At 44.6% G+C, this 16,876-nt stretch overlaps 1 protein-coding gene across 1 annotated transcript; it reads right to left on the bottom strand.

The window, feature by feature from the left end:
* Nucleotides 1-549: 549 nt before the first annotated feature.
* On the bottom strand, nucleotides 550-13,081 carry LOC309527480 (keratin, type II cytoskeletal 71-like; the record flags this gene model as incomplete). The annotated part of the gene is made up of 9 exons (XM_082214313.1): nucleotides 550-2,626; nucleotides 3,435-3,463; nucleotides 4,045-4,265; nucleotides 5,932-6,057; nucleotides 6,179-6,343; nucleotides 7,013-7,108; nucleotides 8,259-8,319; nucleotides 8,800-9,011; nucleotides 12,338-13,081. 9 exons carry the CDS (start codon nucleotides 13,079-13,081, stop codon nucleotides 2,058-2,060), a joined length of 2,223 nt encoding a protein of 740 aa, XP_082070439.1. The 3' UTR covers nucleotides 550-2,057.
* Between the last annotated feature and the right edge of the window lie 3,795 nt (nucleotides 13,082-16,876).

Below are 16,876 nucleotides of genomic sequence, written 5' to 3'. Positions count from 1 at the left end.
AAAGGGGAGAGCTGTTTGATAAGTGGCAGGCAGGCAGTGTGATAGTAATCACATATATGCATAATAATCACAAAGCTTTTCTTTCATGTATATTGAGTGGAAAATAAGAAGTGTAAGCCATTAGATTTATCAAATGATCCTTATTTAACCTCAGAAGATACAGTTACACAGCAGAGAGATGAAGCCATATTTACATGAGAAATATGTGTTGGTTTTTTGAACCTTTAACAGCTACCCCAAGGATTTTGGGAGTGATAGTTTAGTGGAGTACTGAACGTTTTCTGTTATAGAATATTCTAGCTCCTTCTCACAGAATGACAATCCCCTGGGATCTCTGGAAAATGGGAATAACTATTAAATCTGTTCCCACCAGTAGCAACGAGGAGGAAAGTGTTATTTCCACTGGGAACTACAAAAAAGAATATATAACAGTATTTGCTTTCCCACGAATAATTGGAAGCTGTAGTTATCTGAGCTAGGAACAGACAGCATCTTCACCAAACCCCTTCCCTACCCCTCATCTAATGTAATGGACCTAAAATGGTTTTCTCTGATCCATTGAGTAATAAATACTATAATGGGAGGGATCAACCTTCACCATCTCACAGGTCAATTAAACTACCTGCAAAAATTGTTAGATTAAGTTTCTGAACCTGTTTCACGAAGGCTAGCATTAGAAACACAGGGTTGCGTTCAAGTAACTTTTACTCAAGGCAGACCCATAAAACGAATGCACATGAGACATGTGCCATACATTTAAAGCAGTATCACACCACTTTAAACAGTTTTGGTTTCTCTTTAAAAAAAAATCAAGGGAAGAGTATTTTGTCAAGGGTGCCAAGAGCTGCTAGATGAGCCCTATTCCCTTCACAAAGCTACAGTTCCCAGAGTGGTTTATCCACCAGTCTCTCTTCCCAGGGACCTCTGGGGGCTGTCACTCTGTGAGGGGAATGGGATCTCCCAAGCACCCTCAACAAACTACAGTTCCCAGAATTCTTTGGAGGAGTAATGACTTTTTAAGTGGCATGATACTGTTTTAAATGCATAGTGTAGATGAGGCCCCAGTTAGTCTTCGCCACTGATTTTGATGGATCTACCCAAGTAAGGGTTGTTTGAATACAACCCACAGTGTCCTCATATAGCTGCTGGGATTCCAGCACCTCATATTACGTGGCTGAGCCTGAAGATCAGCCATTTTAATTTCCTACAATGCCCTTGACATAGTGTGGGATTCACCTAATGAGTCCCATCAGCACAAGCCCTGTGTGAGGGCCACCCCTCATGCAAAAGGGCTTTTCACCTTTTTCTCTCCCCTCATGCCCCCTGGCACCCCTGAAATTGGCTTGGAGGGCATTGGGAGAACCTCCAGAAGGTTCTCCACAAGGGGCAAAGAGAGAGGACCATTCCACCTGGCAAGCTGCAATGCTTGTGCTGGTGGGACATTCACCAGAGCATGATGCTGAAATCCACCCAAAGTGTCTTCCTAGGATTCTGGGCTTCAGTATGAATATTATTGACTACTTTAAGTCACCCAGCAAACAGCCAACATTACTAGGTGCAGAAATCTCCATGAAAGGATGGCGCCATATAATTATTGACAAGAGGTTGTCAATAATTATGGGTTGTAACCAAAGTTAGCCCTTCTCAGAGGAGACCCACTGAAGCTAGTGGACACATGACTAACTTAGGTCCATTAATTTAAATGGGTCTACTCTGATTGTAACTTAGTTGGATACAATGCAATGACTGAAATGGTGGGGGTTTCTCAGTGAGGTTGCCTTCTCTGACACCCTTCTCACCCCTATGGCAAAACCCATCATGTAGCAAAAACCCATCACTTCTGTAGTGATGTTCAGAATCAAGGTGTTCTGGACCAACATATATTATGACTTTGGGAGGGGTGGGGGGAGTTAAAAGGCCAAAGAAAGGGAATTCCCTAATGCCAAGATCTCCCTCGTTTTTAACACAAATTGCAGTGATGGATAATAGTATATTGTTTTCCTCAGCAAACAGAAACATCCCCCATTGCCCCTCAAACAATATTCTGGGCCTGAACTTTATCTGATGATGGAGCAGCGTCCTCCATACCCTGTTTGACATCCACTCCCAGAGTTGCATCTCACGTCTCCACTGCTGCATCCGGCATTAGCGGAAGAAGCGGCGCCAGTGGCGTAGCCACCGCTTGAACACTCAGAGGTGTGGGTCACTCCACAGCCTCCTGTGCTCTCAGTGGTGTAGCCTCCACCAGCTGAGGAAATGCATGGTCCACTTGAGCTGCAACCCCCGCTTCTGGAACTGTATCCTCTGCTCCTAGAACTAAAGCCTCCACTGCCTATGGATCCTAAGCCACAATCGCTAGGTCCACAGGGAGCCACACTACTGGTATTGCACTGCCCAAATCCAGAGCTCATTGTGCATCTCGAAAGGTACCCTCCACTCCTAGAGCTAAATCCAGCTCTGTAGTTCAGCCTTCCACTTCTGGAACTGAATCCTCCACCGCCGCTGGCACTTTGTCCTTCTGATCCAAGTCCATAGACACATCTCCTTCCAAATCCACCACCTCCTCCCAAGGTACCACCATATGCAGCTCCACCACCTGGAGAGATGTTGGAGCAGCCCAACACAGCTACAAGAGTAGAGGAAAAGAAACAGTTACTCAGACACACACATCTAAGGCCTCTCAGTGAAATGAATAGCATTTTTCAATGCAATAATAAAGGTAAAGGTAAAGGCACCCCTGACCATTAGGTCCAGCCGCGGACGACTCTGGGGTTGCAGCGCTCATCTCGCTCTATAAGCCAATGGAGTTGGTGTTTGTCTGCAGACAGCTTCCAGGTCATGTGGCCATCATGACTAAGCTGCTTCTGGCGAACCAGAGCAGCGCACGGAAACGCAGGGACATATTTGGATTATAAGGTGCAGGCAAGGCATTGTCTTCTATGTACTTGTGGATGATGATGATGATGCTGTCCCCCCACACACATCCCTTTTGTAAAAGTGCTGAACACAGCCATAATGTAAGTAACATTCACACTGTTTTGTTATGTAAAAATGTAAAGGGACCCTTGACCATTATGTCCAGTTGTGGACGACTCTGGGGTTGCGGTGCTCATCTTGCTTTACTGGCTGAGGGAGCCGGCGTACAGCTTCCGGGTCATGGGGCCACCATGACTAAGCCGCTTCTGGCGAACCAGAGCAGCGCACGGAAACGCCGTTTACCTTCCAGCCAGAGTGGTACCTATTTATCTACTTGCACTTTGACGTGCTTTTGAACTTCTAGGTTGGCAGGAGCAGGGACCGAGCAACGGGAGCTCAGCCCGTCGCGGGGATTCGAACCGCCGACCTTCTGAGCAGCAAGCCCTGGGCTCTATGGTTTAGACCACAGCGCCACCTGCGTCCGTTATGCAATAATATATAGCTTTAAAGTTACTTACCTATGTTAACTGGAGTAGAACTACATATCCTGTCAAGAAAAGAGAAGAAAATGTTAATATTCCCAGAGTGCCACAATTCTGTAGTAATCAGGGATTTAATAATAGCAGCAGAAGTAGCAGCAGTAGTCAAAATGTGTTTTGTGTCCCCCCAATATTTCAGAATTCAAATTATTTTCAAATTTTCTTTAATATTTCCTAATCTCACTTTTGAAATGTGACTTTGAGGAATAGTGAATAATTGAAAGATAAGATTTTTGTGTAAGCTTACTAGGTTCAATCATATCATATATTATTTGGCCACATTTCAAAACTTAGTAATAGTGAAGAATCAACCACACATTATTGAGATAGCTTGATAGCAGGATTTCTTCCTGAATTTCAGCTGATTAATTCAGCATCTTAACCCAAGCACTTCCTGAGGAGTGATCCTTCTATGATGTAGTAATCTGATCTATTCATTTATTCTGTATTCGTTTTATCAATGCAACATTATTGTTGACTTTAGGTTGTTCATCAAAATCTCTATATTTACATTCCAAAGAGCAATATAAGCAACGTTCCAGCAAGGATGTATGAGTATTGCATGGGCGCTAATTTTTCCCCCACCCACCTGCTCTCTTCTCCTTCCAGAAGTGACCTATACATAGCAATCTCAATGTCCAAAGCCATCTTGACATTCAGCAAATCCTGGTAATCCCTTAGCAGGCGGGCAAGTTCATCCTTAGAGCACTGCAGGGCATTCTCCACCTCCGCAAGTTTTGCCTTGGCATCCTTCAGGGCACAGTCGCCACGCTGCTCATTGTCAGCAATAGCTGTCTGTAGTACATCAATCTTCAAAAGGCACAGATAAAGAGAGAAAAGAGTTGGTCCATGAATAATAAATATAAAATAATAATAATAATAATAATAATAATAATAATAATAATAATAATTTATTATTTATACCCCACCCATATGGCTGGGTTTCCCTAGCCACTCTGGGCGGCTTCCAACAAAAGATTAGGTAAAGGTAAAGGGACCCCTGACCATTAGGTCCAGTTGTGACCGACTCTGGGGTTGCGGCGCTCATCTCGCTTTATTGGCTGAGGGAGCCGGCGTACAGCTTCCGGGTCATGTGGCCAGCATGACTAAGCCGCTTCTGGAGAACCAGAGCAGCGCACGGAAAGGCCATTTACCTTCCCACCAGAGCGGTACCTATTTATCTACTTGCACTTTGACGTGCTTTCGAACTGCTACATTGGCAGGAGCAGGGACCGAGGAACAGGAGCTCACCCCATCGCAAGGATTTGAACCGCTGACCTTCTGACCAGCAAGTCCTAGGCTCTGTGGTTTAACCCACAGCGCCACCCGTGTCCCAGTAACAAAAGATTATAAATACATTAAAACATCAGTCATTAAAAGCTTCCCTAAACAGGGCAGCCTTCAGAGGTCTTCTAAACATCAGGTAGTTGTTTATTTCTTTGACATCTGATGGGAGGGTATTCCACAGGGCGGGTGCCACTACTGAGAAGGCCTCTGCCTGGCTCCCTGTAACTTCGCTTCTCACAGTGAGGGAACCGCCAAAGCTGGACCTCAGTGTCCAGGCAGAACGATGGGGGTGGAGATGCTCCTTCAGGTATACTGGGCCGAGGCCATTTAGGGCTTGAAAGGTCATCCTCAGTGTAATAACATTCAATGGGTAGGAGAAAGATCTGCACCTACTCTGCCTCCTGGCCCAGTCTAAGTAGATAGTCACAGACTACATTTTGAAGGACATTCAAAGCACACACACACCCAAGAATCCTGAGAAATGTATTTTCTTAAGGGGCTAAGAATTATAGTTCTCTGAGGGGTAATCTGCAGGTCCCAGGATTATTGGGGGAGGGCAGCAGAATGTGCTTTAAGAGTATGGTATGCATGCAGCCCCAGATTCTGGAGCCGTATGTGATTCTTTTGATTCAGTTTAGTCCAGGCTAATCATTAGAAAGGAAACAGCTGGTGTGAAGGAAACAGCTGGGGCAGAAAAGAGGAAACGTAGGGTGGTGGTGGGGAAATCAGATGACTTCTTAGAGGGGAGAATCAGAAAGGAAAGCAGCTGGTACAAACAGGCAAGAAAATTATGTATGAGCAGGTGGGTTTTTTTAATTATCAATGAGGTTTCAGGTTTTGGAATGAGTAGAATATAAACCAATGAATCTAGCAAGCTAAGACAGCATTAATGCCTTAACTTTTATTACAGCAGGACTGGGAATTTTCCTTCCTTTGCCTCCCATTTTTGAATAAATACAAAATGTTTCTTTCAGTTCTGCATGGTGAGCACAAAGGTCAGTGTGAATCTGGGGGTGGCCAATGAGGTGCCTTCCAGGTGCTGTTGGCGCCTACCATCCCTGATGGACTACATCTCCCATTGACAAAAAGCACCTGGAAGGCTCCTCACTGACTATCCCTGGTGTACATCAAGACCAGGAAAATGATTTCTGCTGCTCAACCTTCTCCTGTTCGACTTCACCTCTCTCACCTGTTTCTTGGCATTTTCCATATCAGCCTTGAGTCGCTGGATAAGGCGAGTCAGGTCCTGGATTTCATGGCGGCCCTTAGCCAAAGCGTCACAGTGATGCCCATAGGTGGACTGCAGATCTTTGAACTAAAATCAGAGAGAAAGGATGCCTTTATTTTTGCCTCTGTGGATTCAGCTATCTAAAACAGTGGTAACCGTCAATGGCATTTGCTTCTCTCTGTTGCAGACAGGCCTATATCATGTTTACCTTGGTTTCGTAAAGAGCATTGACCTCATCCTTGCTCCTCTGTACAATCTCCTCATACTGACACCTCACAGAGTTAATGATCCCCTCCATGTCCAGCTCTCGGTTGTTGTCCATAGACACAACAACGTTGGTGTCAGCTGTTGTTGTCTGTAAGCTTTCTATTTCCTGAAAAGAAAACATAATTGGTGTTGGTTTTTTTAGCAGGTCATCAATTGTGCATACTGGAGGGAGACAGTTTGGGCTGTTCCATGTGGCCACTCTATTCTTGTGAATGTAACACCTTTTAAATGGTTTTAGTTCTGACTTTTAAAGTGTTTTAAAGGTACCCTGGTGGGTTACCTGATGTTGAAGGGTGGGTAATAATTTTAATGTGAATGATGATTAGTTTGTATTTTTAAAGCTTGCTGCTGTATCCAATATTAATAGAAGACACTACTTCATTAGCTGTAGAGATGGATGAACTATCTAAAGTTGTCTTCCGGTTGCCTTGGAAATTGGCATGGGGAATTGGTTTGATTCGGCTCACATTTAAAGGTGGATCTATCGATTTTTACAATGCAGTTCTCCAACCAATGTTCACAAGAATGCACATGCTGGGGAAAATAGCATGCAAAATTGCTTTATTTTAGGGGACATTGCTTGAAAAAAAATGTACATTGGTGAAAACGTCATATAAAATGTGTTTATTAGGAGATATTCATGCTAAACTGCAGGCGAAATTTCATCAGGATTTGTTTTTCTTATTTCAAAAATCGCGAATTGCTGCAGAAATGTGAAAAATTGAATTTAAGTTAAGAAAACAGAGATCCAAAATATATCATGAGAAATACTTACTGCTTCATGGACACATCTGAGGAACTCCAGCTCCTGTCTTAGAGCTTCCACTTTCACCTCCAGCTCCACTTTGCCGGTGTAAGCACAATCCACATCCTGAAAGACAAGACACAATAAATACTTCTCTTGTAATTCAGTGACAACAAGGCTTGCTTAAGAGGGAGAGGAGAGGAGAGGAGAGGAGAGGAGAGGAGGTCTCCATACTTTCAGTCAAGAAAGACCTGAGCTTTAATATGACAGATAATTAAATCAACCATTCTTGTGTTATCTACTTGTCTCAAATGGAGTTGGGAGAGAGTAGTGGCACAGTCAGAGGAAGGGCACCTTTCTGTCAATGTGCAGCTTCCCAGAACTTTTAAAACAATATATACTTATGGGACTGTGCTTCCCATATTGGTATATTTCCATGCATTTGAAGTGGCTCTCACTACTGCACTCAATGGGACTTTCTTCTGAATAGAGATGTTTAGAATTGCACCATGTCACTTCCTGCAATCCACTGTAGCTGCCACAGAGTGAACCCCAAAGTTTTACTGTCTGTAACCTGACATCCAATGATCTTTGCTTGATTCTAAAAAAGGTAAAGGTACCCCGGACCATTAGGTCCAGTCACGGACGACTCTGGGGTTGTGGCGCTCATCTCACTCTATAGGCCAAGGGAGCCTGCATTTGTCCACAGACAGTTTTTCCGGGTCATGTGGCCAGCATGACTAAGCTGCTTCTGGTGAACCAGAGCAGCGCACGGAAACGACGTTTACCTTCCCACTGGAGCGGTACCTATTTATCTACTTGCACTTGACATGCTTTCGATTCTTAGATTAAAAGAAAAAAAAATCACTGTAGCATTGCATATGTATGTATACTATGATTTTATCAGGCCTTTCTAAAAAAATATATAAAAGGGTATAGGGTACACACAACCGTCTAGATGTTGCCAGACTACAAATTCCATCCACCTGGCTGGAGCCGATGGTGGGGCTGAGTCTATGAACATCTGGAAGGCCATCAGTTCCCTACTTCTGCTATAATATAGACAACATGCACACAAAGATAGGCCTATTATAAGGTACCTAGTAAGAAGAATATGATGGATAAAAAGAAAGATCTTTTTCCAGCACTGTGCTTAGAAGATGCTTTGGGGGGAGCTTCTTAAGCCGGGCAAAGTGTGATGACCATGTCGTGCCTCCAACTCTCTGAACATTTTAATTAATTGCCTTTTCCATTCTTCGAAACCAATTTGACTCACCTTTTTCAGCAACACAAATTCATTTTCCGCAGCCATACGCCGGTTGATTTCTTCTTCATACCTTGCAGTGGAGAACAGAAGGAGATACAAAGGTTCCTGAGAATCAGCTCTACTGCAAAGTGTCTGGGAGCCACTGTCTGGGCATGGACAGAAGGCTGGACTTGCATTGGGTAGATTCTGGCTTGGGACTCAGCATGGCTGAGAAGCACAGGGTGAAAGAAGCGCGAGCATGTTCATCATATTGAACCAGGCAATATTTCTCCACTGAATCTACCTCGTAGAACTCAGAATGAAAATAAAGGTAACACTTAGCACTTGTTTTATAAAGCACACTTCAAGTGTCCAAACATTTTAGTCACACTACCACTATAATCTTTACAATAGCCCTATAAGGTGGGCCAGCGTTATTCTTCTCAGATTGCCGATAGCTGTGTCTTAGAACCACCACAAATGGTTAGAGGACACAGCATTCCAGGAGAAACAGGCCTCTTATTCATTTCTTAAACCAGACCTTTTGGGGGGAAGACAGCAAACCATTTACCTGCATTTATACTCTTCAACCACATCCTGGAATTTAGCTTGCTCACATTGCAGCTGCTCCCGCTCATTCAACAAGAGATCCAGCTGCCTCCTCAGGGTTGCGATGTAGTTCTCAAACAGGTGGTCAATGGTTTTCTTCTCAACAGGCCCCTGTTGCTGCAGGCAATTCCATTTGGTTTCCAAAAGTTTGTTTTGCTGCTCCAAGTGCCTCACCTGCAATTAAAATAGAGCCATGGTGGATAGTCTACTAAACACAGGAACTTATTAGGTCTTCCTATGAGGTGGAGAAAAATCTCCTCCTCAGTTCTTGAATCCAGTGGCTTGGGTTTTTTTTGCCAGAACCAGGCATTGGCATTTCATGCATTTCTAAAGCAAACAGAAGAGTTGAGTTGACAATGAAGAAACAGAGTGAACCCACAATTATCTAGGAACATAAAGAGCTCTGCTGGATCAAGCCAAAGGCCCATTGTATTCCATTGTTCTGTTCTCACAGTAGCTAGCCAGATGCCTGTGGGAAACCCACAAGCACTACCTTGTGTGTAACACCATTCTCCCACATGTGATTCCCAGGAACTGGGTTGATGGATAGTATACTATGCAGTACAGCTGTAATTGCTTAGGGAATGCTATTGGAGAAGAAATGACTACTTTTATGTATACAGTGACAAATTATAGAACAAGAGCATTTAAATCTGCCATTGGAAAAAAGAATGGTTTGCAAATAGACAGAGCTGCAAGCCTTATAGTGCAATCCTATGTTTATTGACTCAGAATCAACAGTTTGCCCTCCTGTGTTGAATGGGGCTTACTCCCAAGCAAGTTTTATCTAAGCGTGCAGTTATAATCAATTTAATTGTTAATCAAGTTAAGGCTTGGCCTGGGAGCAAGCCATACAGAACCAGAGCTTGGAAAATCAATTTTAAAAAATAAATGATAAATAATTCCTGTTCACATTTGTCGCTTTACTAAAGAAACTAGTTTGGTTCACATTCAGTTCCCAGTTCAAATTCATCCAAAGGAAACATCAAAATACACAGAGTGGAGTATAAATTGTTTAATATTACACACACACACAAAATGATTTTCAAGTTTAAATTCCAAAGGGTCTGAAAGAGTTCAGTCCATTTCTACTTAAATAGAATTGGGGAAGGGCCACAGGACAGTGGTACAGAAGGTCCCAGGTTCATTTTCCCAGCACCTCCCAATAGGGCTGGGAGTCTCCCCTGTCTGAACCTCTAGAGAGCTGTTGTCTGTTTGCAAAGACAATACTGGGTTGGGTGAGATTTGTCTGAGTAGATTTAGGAGAGCATGACCGGTTTGGTTGCACTGGGCACAGAGGAAGCTGCAGGCAGCGCTGTCATGTAGAATGGAAGACGAGAGGTGGGAAACACTGATTTTTGGCATTGTGCAGGGCGCTACTAAAATCTTGAGACCCCACTGGGTTTTTATAAGGCAGCTGGAAATGATGCATTTCCATCATCTCCATAAGTTAGAGCAGCCAAGAAAAGGGGGCAGGCATTTGCACCCACACACTCAATGCATGTGAAAACCCAGAGGGATTTATTTGCTTCCATGAACCTCTTGCTTTAAAGAGCTGGAGAAGGAGGCCCTGCTTGGTAAAAAGGTTAAGGACCCCTGACAGTTAAGTCCAGTCGTGAACAACTCTGGGGTTGCGGCACTCATCTTGCTTTACAGGCCAAGGGAGCTGGCGTTTGTCTGCACACGGTTTTTCTGGGTCATGTGGCCAGCATGACTAAGCTGCTTCTGGCGAAACCAAAGCAGCACACAGAAACGTTGTTTACCTTCCCACCAGAGCAGTACCTATTTATCTACTTGCACTTTGACTTGCTTTCGAACTGCTAGGTGGGCAGGAGCTGGGACTGAGCAATGGGAGCTCACCCCATCACGGGGATTCGAACCGCCGACCTTCTGATCAACAAGCCCTAGGCTCTGTGGTTTAGACCACAGCGCCACCTGCGCCCATAGACCATAGGAAAAAAGTTGGAGGATGCAGAGCATCCAGCAACGTGGCACAACTCGCAGCTAAACTCCCTCTTGCTCATTCTGGCCATGAGTTGTGCTGGCCACTGCTGAGTGCTGTGATGCAACTTGCCTCTTTTCACACAGTCTCCAAGAGGCTGCTGGTCAGGATTTCAGGAATGTGCACAGTTTGGTTCTGCAAGGTGTCACACTAGGATTCTAGCCTATTTTATCCATGCCCTGGTAATCTCACAGTTGGATTACTGAAATGCATTCTACAAGGGTCTACCCTTGTAGACGGTCTGGAGATTATAACTAGTTCTGAATGCAGCAGCCAGATGATCATCAGGCACATTTGCAAGGGATCTTATGACACCAGTTCTTAAATATTAGTGCTAGATGCCTATTAGTCACCAGTACAATATGCAAAACCCAAAATGACTCAGGATCTGAGTGCCTGAAGGAATGCCATTCCCCCATGCAGTCTTGCACAGTAGCACCCCACCTGTGGAATATTCTCTCCTCTGACCTCTGTCTGGCTTCTGCATTGTATATATTTTGGCACCCAATAAAAGCTTTCTTTCTTCTTGCAGGCCTTTTATGATAGTATGTCCAGATTGAAGGACTATTACTTTTGGTGGATTTTTGTTTTAAACTCTGTTTTATCTCTTTATCTTGTTTGTTGTGACCCATTCCAACCCCATACATAATATACATCTTTAAAAAGAAATAAAATAACAAATGCAGGCCAATTTTAATCAGTCTGGAGGCATTAGAATCACTTTTGTTAATAAGGGCTGTTTTGGTTCTGTAGTGTGGACATTATCTCACAGCCCTTTAATGCTCTAAAAGGATATTTGCCCTGTATTTTTTAGTTATATGCAAAGCTATTTAAATAATTAATATTTAAATAAACATTTTGATTAGCAGGTGGCGCTGTGGGTTAAACCACAGAGCCTAGGACTTGCCGATCAGAAGGTCGGCAGTTCGAATCCCTGCGATGGGGTGAGCTCCCATTGCTCAGTCCCTGCTCCTGCCAACCTAGCAGTTCGAAAGCACAAAGTGCAAGTAGATAAATAGGTACCGCTCCAGCGGGAAGGTAAACGGCGTTTCCGTGCACCGCTCTGGTTCGCCAGAAACAGCTTACTCATGCTGGCCACATGACCCAGAAGCTGTCTGCGGACAAACGCCGGCTCCCTTGGCCAATAAAGCGAGATGAGCGCCGCAACCCCAGAGTCGGTCATGACTGGACCTAATGGTCAGGGGTCCCTTTACCTTTACCTTAAATAAACATAGTTGATTAGTCAGCTTTATTTCATTGATTGACAGGCCTAGAAATGAAAGATGTTTTTAAAAGGCAAGGAGAAATGTAATCATAATTTGAGTAACTCGGAAACTAAACATGCAGTCCAAATGGTGACACATCCTTGCATCTCCCCACTTAATCCCAGACACAAAATCTACTAGAAGCTCTTTGAAAAGTAAGACATCTCTTTGTCTCTTCACAAGAGGCTAACTCAAACAGAATGCACCAGAGCAAGCTCACCATACAATCTCACCTTATCGATGAAGCAGGCAAACTTGTCATTGAGGCATTTGATTTGCTCTCGCTCCTCCACCTTCACTCTAGAGATCTCTGGATCAACCTGTATGCAAAGGGGCCTCAAGAGGTTTGTATTGACCCTGACCGACTGGATCCCCCTGCAGTCACCAAAATGGCCAATGGGCTCATAGCCCAAACCCCCACAAACAGGACGGCCACAACTAATGCTTCTGCTGCCATACACACCACCACCCAGACTCGGGCTGCCAAAGCCAACTGTCCTATAGCCTCTGCCACAAACACCACCAAAACTTCGGCTGCTGAAGCCACCATATCTGTAGCTACCACTTCCGTCGCCACCGTAGCCTCCAAGGCTTTGGCTGCCGACTCCTCCGGCTGTGCCATAGGCCCCTGCACTTCGACTACTGAAGCCTCCAGGCCTGCCAATGCCAGCACCATAACCTACATGCCCAAAACCATAGCCCAGTGGCCCAGGACCATAGCCCAAACCACTGAAGTCCCTAAAGCCTGCACTGTATCCACCAGAACTTCCTCCGTATCCACCAAGGCTTCCGCCAGAAAGTCTTCTGCTACGGCCGATATTATAGTGGCTTATACTGCTGTAGCCACCACATCTGCCTGCTCCAGTGTAGCAGATGGAAGACAGACTGTTGCCACCCCTAAATCCACTGCTGATGGCCGAGCCAGATGATGGCCGTCTTCCATTAAGGGACCGGGAACTGAAGCACTGTCGGCTCATGATGGCTTATTCAGAGATGGGACAGAGATTATTGAAGCAAAGCTGAGCTGCAACCAGATGTCCCAGAGAGAGGGGAAGAGAATGGAACCCCTTTTCACATGTCCACTGGAAGTTGAGGCTTTATATACCTTCAGTAAGATGGGCTTGGCCTCAAGGTAGCAATCAGTTTAATCCATGGGACGGGTTGACTTGGAAGTCATAAATGGAAAATGAAATGCATTTTTCAACATGCATACAAAAGGAGACATCAAAGAAAGAGAACCTTATGCCAATGAAGTAATCTGAAATGGGGAGAAGTCGCTGGGCTTGCAAGCAGCTGGATGATGATGTTGTATTATCTAATTAATCTGTTTTCCATAAGGAAATTAGGCTCAAGCTAAATGGCTTCAGGAAGGCCCTTTGCAATTTGCCTCATGCAGATGCTACCATCCTGCCCCATCTTCCATGCAGCGGCAAAGGAAGGGGGCTGCGGTGGGTGCGGGCTGCCCCGGGTGTCATCACTGAGGTGTGTGTGTGTGTAACAAAAAGACAAAATGTGAGTTTCACAATAAATAAATAAATAAATAGGCTCACGAAACTTTTTCGTTCAGTCAACAAACGCAATGAAGCGTGACTGGCACTGGGTGCCACACTGCGGAGGCTGGCACTTAAATGCACAAAAATGGCAAAATCAGGCGATACCTACTAAAGAAGTGTGGCAGTTAAAACTGATGGAATATGCTGAATTAGCAAATTTAACTACCAAGAGATCAAGAAGAGGCAGACTTTAAGGCGGAGTGGAAACCTTTTGTGGAATATTGAAAGAATTATTGTAAACATGTAAAAATGCAGGTAGGATTTGAATGAAGAACAGCAGTTGAAAACTTATTGGAGTGCAATTTGGAAAAGACAGAATATTTATGATATGCAACAAATTTAGAAATTACGAGGGAAACCATGGAGGGGAAGTCAAATGTGAAACGGATGTGTGTTTGGAATGTATGTATCATTTTGCAAACTTTTGAAATTCAGAACTAAAATCATAAAAAACGAGGTGTAAAAGTCCTCTCTAAGATATGTAACAGGTATGGGTAACCTGAGACCCTCCAGTTCTTGCTGGACTACAGCTGATGAGAGTTGGAGTCCAACTATGGCTATAATGCTCCCAGGCTCCCCACCTCTGACATAATCAGGATTACATGGGGGGGGGGGCCGTAAATCAAGACTACTTCTCATGCCTACTATTTTCGTTGCTCATTATTATTGACACATCTCAAAAAGCCATTCCATTTTAAATCAAATGATTGTGCCTTTAACATGCACATCTACCCTTTTATTATTTATAGCCTAAACAGATCAGTGAGTGGAGGCAGCTGGTTGGCTGGAAAATTATGAAAACATGAACACACTCTTCTCCTTGCTTCTGTATAGTTTACAGTGTTGTTGTAATGATTATTGCGTGCTGAGGTCCCCCAAACATCCCTACCCCAATAACTCACACATCACACATAATTTTTGTTTAAGGTTTTTGGCATAATTTTGGCCACAACTTTATTATCATACAAATTGTGAGTGGTTGCTTAGGCATTGGTTATGACTAGCTATCCCCCCCGCCTTGGGGGATAGCACTGACTCCCAGATTCCAGCAAGAGTCAGTGTGGAGGAACAAGATCAGGGCAACTGGGGCTGCGACACAGACCAGTTCCTCCCCGCTTGCTCCTTGGGGTCTTACGCAGCCCGCACCCGATTCCAGGTGTTTGGACAAGGGGATGGTAAGCCCCAGAATTCCTTTAACGGAATTCCCATGCAGCAGCAGCATTGGAGGGGTAGGCACAGCCAATCCATACCCCTCCACCAACCAATTTAACCAATGCCTAACCGCCAACCTTACAAGTTGTGACGATTTGCTACGCAGTAGGCAAAACCCAATTGGCACACACTAATCAGCCAAAAGGACAAATTCCTACCAGGCCCTCGCACCAATGCGAACGACCCCATGACAGGCATAGCAAGGTCAAAGCAGAAGCCCCATCAAGGGAGGGAGGGCGGGTGATCCGGTGTCCACAGCGAAAGAGAAAGGAACAAGCTGTGGACCTAGAATAAATAACCTCTGATCCCTCCCCTAAAATTGGCAACATCAAATTTACCCCAGTAACAACAGCCACCAATCTGATCCAAGTCCCTTGCAACAGCCTGGCTGGCAACTGAGGATGTTTGTCTGGCCCCATCCGCAACACGTGCTCTCTCTTTAATGAGAACACGCTTTGCAATAATGCCTGTTTTTTTTGGGGGGGAATACAATATAAAAGCTGAAGCATGATTGTTTGTTGTTACTATCACCCTTATCTGTTCAGAAGATGTTTCTAATACAGTGGTACCTGGTTTGCAACCATTATGGATTGCAACCCCGTCAAACCCGGAAGTGTGTGTCCCTTTTTTTGGATTACAACCCATTTGGGGGGGATTACAACCCCCCCCTTTTTGGGAGGCCCCATTGGCGAAAGCACGCCTTGGGTTGCAACCTGATTTGGTTTACAGCCGGACCTCCAGAACGGATTGTGGTTGTAAACAAAGGTATCACTGTACAGTAGAACCTCTACTTACGACCACCTCCACTTGGGCAAACCCGGAAGTAAATACCGGGTTTGCTGTGATTCGTGCACGCGTAGAAGCAGCTTCCACCATTTGCGCATGCGCAGAAGCGGCTGCCGCCATCTGCACATGCGCACAACGGCGCTTCTACCAGCAACTCATTTTGCCTAAAGGACGGGACGCCGGAACAGATTACAATGGTGCCCCACAAGACGAATGCCTCGCAAGACCGAAAACTCGCTAGACGAAAGAGTTTTCCGTTTTGGAGGTGCTTCGCAAAACGAATTTCCTATGGGCTTGCTTCACAAGGCGACAATGTCTTGCAAGTTCCTGCTGGTTTTTTTTTTCTCCCCCCCTTTTTCTAAGCCGCTAAGCCACTTATCAGCTGATCCAATCAGCAGATAAGCCGCTAAAAGCCGCTAAAAGCCGCTAATAGCGCTAATCCTCTAATCCGTCAATGGGCTTGCTTCGCAAGACGAAAAAACCGCTAGACGAAGAGAATCACAGAACGGATTCTTTTCGTCTTGCGAGGCACCACTGTATGGTGGTAAGTAGAGGTTCCACTGTACTGGGATGGTGTTGTTGTAGAGACACAATTAATGCAAGCAACAAGAAATGAAGAGAACCATTAGCATCATCCAGTTTTCTACAAAGGCGCAAATTCATAGAACTGAAAAACAACAAACCATCAGAAATGCTGTCATGTGATGGCAGTGGGGGCGGCTCATGATCCAATAGACCCAGGCAAACTCTGTCCTGCCCCCTCCCCCATTGCTCCATTTTGAGGCATTACGCTAGGTCCTGCTGGCAGGAATCGCACCAGCAGCATTTACACCCACCCATGCATACAGCAGAATCATAGATCCATAGAATTGTATGGGTCATTGAACCCAACAATGTAGGAATCTCAACTAAATCTTTGCAATGCAGGAATCTCAACTAAAGCACCCCTGGCAGATGGACACCCAACCTCTGCTTTAAAACTTCCATTGCAGGAAAGTCCAGCACCTTCTGAGGTAGTCTGTACACCAGATGATCTTGCAGGAGAGTTAGTGGAGAGAGCCCCCACAGTAGCAGTTCAATAATAATAATAATAATAATAATAATAATAATAATAATAATAATAATAATAATAATAATTTATTTATACCCCGCGCATCTGGATGGGTTTCCCCAGCCACTCTGGGCAGCTTCCAAAAGAATATTAAAATACTATAATACATC

This window comes from Podarcis vaucheri (genome assembly GCF_965113315.1).
Source record: "Podarcis vaucheri genome assembly, chromosome: 2".
In the NCBI taxonomy this organism is placed as follows: Eukaryota; Metazoa; Chordata; class Lepidosauria; order Squamata; family Lacertidae; genus Podarcis; species Podarcis vaucheri.
This window is presented reverse-complemented; position numbering and strand designations above follow the sequence as displayed.